The sequence below is a fragment of the Tupaia chinensis genome, unplaced genomic scaffold (genome assembly GCF_000334495.1).
Source record: "Tupaia chinensis unplaced genomic scaffold, TupChi_1.0 Scaffold000088_1, whole genome shotgun sequence".
Classification (NCBI taxonomy): Eukaryota; Metazoa; Chordata; class Mammalia; order Scandentia; family Tupaiidae; genus Tupaia; species Tupaia belangeri.
Window position 1 is genome coordinate 1093657 of NW_006159550.1, and position 6397 is coordinate 1100053.

General features: G+C 45.9%; 1 protein-coding gene across 2 annotated transcripts in view; it reads left to right on the forward strand.

Moving 5' to 3' along the window:
* Positions 1-6397, forward strand: part of GLI3 (GLI family zinc finger 3) — a 341317-nt gene that overhangs the window by 258696 nt on the left and 76224 nt on the right. For both annotated transcript variants that reach the window (XM_006142992.3, XM_006142996.3), the window contains 2 exons: positions 3357-3570; positions 4567-4680. In XM_006142992.3, coding sequence (XP_006143054.1) covers positions 3357-3570; positions 4567-4680 — 328 coding nt within the window. The remainder of the gene's footprint in view (positions 1-3356; positions 3571-4566; positions 4681-6397) is intronic.

Consider the following 6397-nt stretch of genomic DNA (forward strand, 5'->3'; position numbering starts at 1 on the left):
AAAGATTTGGGACTTCACGCGTAGTTTTTCCATCGTATGCATTTTCCCTGAACTTTTGGATGAACCCTCGTGTGAGAAAATAAGCAATGTGTGTTGTTAATGCCATTTGGCTGCTGGCCATTTGTGCAGCAGTAACAGGAAGCTGACACCCGAGGAAGAGACTAGTTGGCTCATTGAGTCAGTCTTGAGTGTCTGCAGTGTTCTAGGCCCCAGGGCCTGGCTCACCTGGATCCACCCTCTAGAGGAAGGAGAGGAATATTCCAGTGGATGTCGTGGGCTGCGGTGAGAACCGGGTTGTCCACTGTACCGAATGAGTAGACAGCGAGGAGCAGTGAGTGTTGTGTATGGCTCATTGGCCCATGAAGGCCTCTCTGGGGAGGTGCTATTTCAGCTGGAACCCCAGTGACAGAAGAACATCCATGTTGAGCTCTGAAAGCCGAAGGTTCCAAGCCAGAGGCACAGCCAGTACAGATCGGCCTGGACACACGCTGTGCTCTGAGACAAGAGCTTATAAGAACCCAGGTTCTCTCCACTTAGACCTAGAGCGTAGGGGCTGCAATCGCTCACGTTCTCAGTCCCCTTCCTGGACGTGCTCAGGGGCTGCTTTTCACACATACATCTTGTCGAAGACGGTTGAGAGTGCACGTCGAATGCATTGCTTTAATAGAAAGGTAGAAAAGAAATTCTGCCTGTCATATTCAACACCACATGGGCCGTGCCTGGTCATCGTCCACCCTCAGCTTCTCCCTAGAAAACTCAGTCTAAGAACACCACAGGCAGTGTTCCCCGAGAGAGGAGCCTTGACTCCCTGATCCCTTAGCTGATGCTGTGATCAAGTCACAGCTCTTCTGCCATCAGATTCTGAATGGGCCACATAGTGTGGCTAGTACCTGCCACAGCCTACAAGATCCTGCAGTAACAGCGGGGCGCAGAGCCTGGGTAGAGTTGAGGTCTCCCAGGACCTCACCCTTGCCTGCGTTTATGTATACCAACGAGAGAGTGATTCTGTCGCTGGTGGTTGGTTCCATGTGGACCGTGAACCCTAAAAATCTCTTCTTTATTCCACGTGCGATCTAATAGCTGGTGTGGATTTTAGAGAATGCTTACTCCCATCACCTGCTTTGATCAGCACGTAAGTGTCCCCAAGCAAGCACGTTACTGAAGTGTGTGGAAAGCCTTCACAACCCCTACCTGTGCACCCTGAGAATAAGGAGGACCGTGGACCTAAGGCGCTGTGGTGGGAACACTCAGCCCTGGTTTTGTCCTCTCTTTCACATCTTTTGAAAAATGTACCTACCCCGTCTGGCTGTTAACTGTGGGTTGCTTATGTAGACAATTGTGGTCATTTTTGCCTTGTGAAATGTTTTCTTTGGGTCTTGATTGTTAATTAGGTACTGAATTTTAAGCCCATAAATATTGCGTCTCCCAGAATCAGTGATGCAAACGACCTCCAGGGCTCTCTCCCCCATCCTACCAGGTGGTTCAGGCTCCTGGTACTCTCGCAAGATGTGTGGAGGGATATGCAGATTCTGCGTGACCTTGTAATTATACATGAAGTGGAATCTTCCAGCCTTTGTTTCTTTAATGAATAGAATAAGGTAGTTACACTTAGTAATATCCATTCACCCACAGGGAAGGGGGGTTAAATCATTGTGTTTTTTGATGAATGGCTTGTACACTGAAAAATAAATTGGACAAACTGGCATAGAGCTCGGTGAACATGAAATCAGCTATTAGAAGAAAGCTCGTGAACAAATTCTGAGGCAGATATGCATCTTTTGATTAATGCCCTATCAATCATCCGCACAGCTACCTTAGCCAAGTCTTGCTGTAATCATTCTTGGTTGCTTTCGGAAACAGTGGCGGAAACCATCCCAGCGCAGAAACGGAATATTATTACTGATTTCCTCGTAACTTACTCTGAACAATGACTGTTTTCACTGTGTTTCTGCTTTCCTTTATTAAAGAAATACAATGTGGAATGAAAGGAGAGTTCCTCAAAGCCCGGTGGAATTCTCCTAGGGTATTCTTAATGATATTCAGTCTTAAATGGGCAAGCTATTGTAATGGAAGGTTCTCTGTAGGAATAATAGTAATGTAATCCCATTGAAGCTGCTTTTATGGACTGTAGTCAAATAGGCAAAATCTAGAGTCACATTAACGAGCAGAGTCTATCTTCGGGATTATTACTTAAAATTGTTGAGATGGTTTGAATTTTGTTATTGTAATTATTTTATTCTCAGTTAATGTGCTTAACAGCAATAGTAATTAACCCACCAGATTGGAAATGGCGTGAGTTTTACCTTGGATATTACACGAAAACCTGATTCTTCGGGTTACACAGCAGGGTAGGGGGAAATAGACCTATAGAGTAGTAGTTTTCTTACTGATTTTTTAAAAAATAAATTTCCATGAATGCAGTTATTAGTTTTTCACACATTTTTAAGCCATTGGCAAATGCCTCAAGAGCACTTTATTCTTTTAAGAGGATTTGGTTCCTAAACTAAGCTGGCACCAACAACGATTTGGCACTGCCTCCTGGTCAAGAAATCGTTCGTTCCTTTCATTGCTTCCTCAGAACTCGTGGAGCCCGGGAAACGCGGGTATGATAAAGTGGCGACAGGCATTAGCATGCGTAATGGGCTTTAATAGACATTTAATGCTGTTTAGCTAGAAAAGGGAGCTGTGCTCTCCCATTGGAGTGTTCCTCCATCGAAGCCCATTGATCTTTGATTTCCGTGGGGAGAGGTTAATCCATCAGTTTCTGTAACCAGACGGCACTGATGGAAATTCTTTAGGTGGCATTCTGGATGAACCAAGCTTTCCATCTTTACAAACAAATGAGTGATATGACAAGCATGGTGTTCAAAACACATTTAACCAATTGATTTTCTTTCCTCTTGTAATAAGATCTGGAGACATATGAAAGCGCATGGTGTGAGCGAAGATGAAAGGAACGGCCGCGTGCACAGGAACATACGGGACGGAGAGCCAATAAAAGTCCTATAAAGCATGTAGTCACCCATTCTCTGTTTTATAGAAAGTTTGTTATTGCAATAAATAGTTATTATTGAGCTGACGCCCTGTATTTCCGTGTTGCAGAACCACATTTCGGGTCCGCGTGTGTGTGTGCGTGTGCGCCTGCACGTGCACGTCTTGTCTGTGTGGTCATGGTTCTCCTGGATGTTTCAGACCTTCCGAGACACTTGGCAATAATCGTTTCTGCCTTTTCATTTAAACAGACAGACCCGCTGTCCTTTGGGATGGTAAAATGCTGCTGCGGAGCTGCAAGTGCCGTTGCTGCGATGGTCTCTGAGTTCAGCCTCTGATGGTCTTCTTTATCTCCTCACATGCAGCCCTGCCTTGAGCTTCACCTACCCTTCCGCGCCTGTCTCTCTCCATATGCATCAACAGATCCTAAGCCGACAGCAAAGCTTAGGCTCGGCCTTTGGACATAGCCCTCCACTCATCCACCCTGCCCCAACTTTCCCAACACAGAGGCCTATTCCAGGAATCCCTACGGTTCTGAACCCCGTCCAGGTCAGCTCCGGCCCTTCCGAGTCCTCTCAGGTGAGAAGAAGCGCGGCGAGCTGCTCTGTGTTGGTCAGCAGAGGAGGGCCGTGGCCTCAGTGAGCCATGAGTCTCCATTCTGCAAGGCGTTTTTGTGGCTTCCACGGTGGCGTTGTCCCTTCCTAATCCAGGATCTCCATTTTTGAGGAATGTATTGTGCATTTGCTCCATGTTCCACCAAAGCTTCTTCCACCAGGTCGTCATTTTCTTTCTTTCTTTTTTTTCTTTCTTTCTTTCTTTTTTTTTTTTTTTTTTTTTTTAAGCGAGAAATCACCCCCCCAAGGGGGATGGTCACGCTGCAGTCCCTTCTCCTCCATTCTCCTCTTGGGATCTTGGGCATGCACGCACATGTGCCCGGCGTGAGTTTTAAGCCACCAGGTCCGGGACGCGAATCGCGGTCAACTACGTGGGAGTCCAGCGACATAGCCATTACGCTAACTGCTGGTCCCCCACCAGGTCATTTTCTCATGGGTGGAAAGGCAGGCTGCTCAGTAGGGCTCTGCAGGACCCGGAAGCAGTAACAACACAGGACTGCTCTACCCTGTGTACTCATTGTCCTTTCCCAGTGCTGGAACTACCGTTGCCACTTAGGAGCAAGTGATTCTCTAGAAAACGGCACTGTGCCCTCTGCTCCTAGGGTCACACTGATGTTTGGAGGAGAATCTGCATGCTTTCATTAAAGAACTTCTCAAATGGTTGTGCGAGTCATCTACTTGCCTCAAACCTCAACTTATTCTTTTGAAATACATGACTGGAGCATGTTAAATCCTAAGGCCCCCAGATGTAGCCTTCAGAAAGCACTGGGAGTTTATACTCTTGAGTTACAAGTGAAGCGCTGCCTTGTGAATGTATTTTCCAGTTCTGAGCACATTATCTGAGCTCTCCTATCATAAGATTGGAGCCTGGTTGTCTTTGAGTTGCAGATTTTAATGTTGGTACCACTCATTGATCCAGATCTAATTTCTTTATCTCTGGCCTTGCAAATGTGACCCGTAGAACAAGCCCACAAGTGAGTCTGCAGTGAGCAGCACTGGTGACCCGATGCACAACAAGCGATCCAAGATCAAACCTGATGAAGATCTCCCCAGCCCGGGGGCTCGGGGGCAGCAGGTAGGATACCCAGCTGCTCCACTGCTTCTTGGAGTTATATCTTTTTCAGATTTCTTTGTCAACTGCATTGGCCTTGGCCATACTCAACACATTTGACAACAGACCAGTTACCGAGACTAAATATGTTGCTCTAACACAGAAGGAAATAGGAGCAATGCAGGAAGCTGTGTGTCTATATGTTATCGATCGTCTAGGCAGCTCAGGAGGTTAGGCAGCTGTAGTTAATAGAGTAAATAGTGGGTTCATTTGTTGTTGACCACAGATGTGGCCAGATGTCAGTCCTCATCCCTGGTCTTGGGTCTGAATGACAGTTTCTGGCCTCAGGCCTGAGCTGAGGCAGCACTCGTGATGTTCCCTGCACTGATCCTGTCTTACTTGGTCTTATTTTGCTACTTCCCACTTGCTAGGGAAGTGCAGAGACCCAGGCAGTATCCAGGCATAACTGACCTAACCTGATGCTAGTTAGGTTCTGGTCTACCCAAAATCCTGAAAAGAGGAGTTAGAAATTCCAGCCTGGACTCTGCTTCTCATCACTTAAATCCTCTGGGCCTCAGTTTAAGAATGTGTAGGTTGTGTCCGTAGTGCCTTCTCACGGCGTTCTCATGCCAGGCATAAGAAGTAGCTCAGTGAAGGTCAGTTCAGCAGACGAGGGCTGGACGAGTCTGAGCATCCACAGAATCTGCACCTTGTTATCCTCAAGCTACTGCAGCTCATATCTCATTAGCCCCAATTTTTTTTCATGACAAACTTTGAGGATGGAATAAACCAGTGGCATTGGTTCTGAATAAATCCTTCCTCTTTCATTTTTCTAGAAAACAACCTTGTTTAGGTATACTTCAGCGTGGATAGTTTTTGTCATCTAGTGCCAAATTGTAACCCAGATCTACACACCTAATTGTCTCCCGGAATTCTGGGACTTTTTTTCCTTGTATTATTGTGAGGCTGCCATTGATGACTGGAAAGAACCGTGTCCCCAAGTTTTAGGTGCTGTGGTTCTTGCTTGTCTTCAAGCAGCAAGCTTATCCCTGGAGGTCAGAGGTTGAATTAAGAGGTCCATGACACACTTCTCTTAGCTGCAGTAATTTCCCCAGATTACAAAATATGAGAATAAACACATTAATACACTGAAAAGAATTAAAACAAGTAAGAGGACCATTATTTTGGGTGAAAACTTTCTGACTGGATTGAATTGCTTCTTTTATGGGTTTTGTGTTTTAGATGGCGTTTTAGTTGATTTTCAACTTTGTATTCAGGACAGCAAAGTTTGACTTCAGCTTTTCATCAGCATTATGATTTGTTCTTGAGTCCCAAGTAAAAACTACCTCAGAAGGTGGGCTCCGCCTCAGCACGGTGTCCTGCTGAGACACGGCCCTGCAGGCTCGGACCCAGGCTCGGTTATGACTCCAGGCTGAAGGCTGGCTCAGTAGTGCACACCTACACTCCCCACAGCTCAGGACTCTGGCTGGACAACATAGGCAGACCCTGTCTAACCAAAACTAATTTGAAAATGTCAGAAGGTGTATTGGGGAAATTTGAAAAAATACACAGTAATGATTCCATGTGTTTGACTTCTTCAATTTTCAAAATCCAGCGGACACACCTGGGTGTTATCTCATTTTCATTGAAAAATTGCATTAGGAGAAAGATAAAATTTAATCAGGCTTTTACTTTTCTTCTGTCTTCCCTCCCATTGTGTCTGATATACCACTCCCCCCCC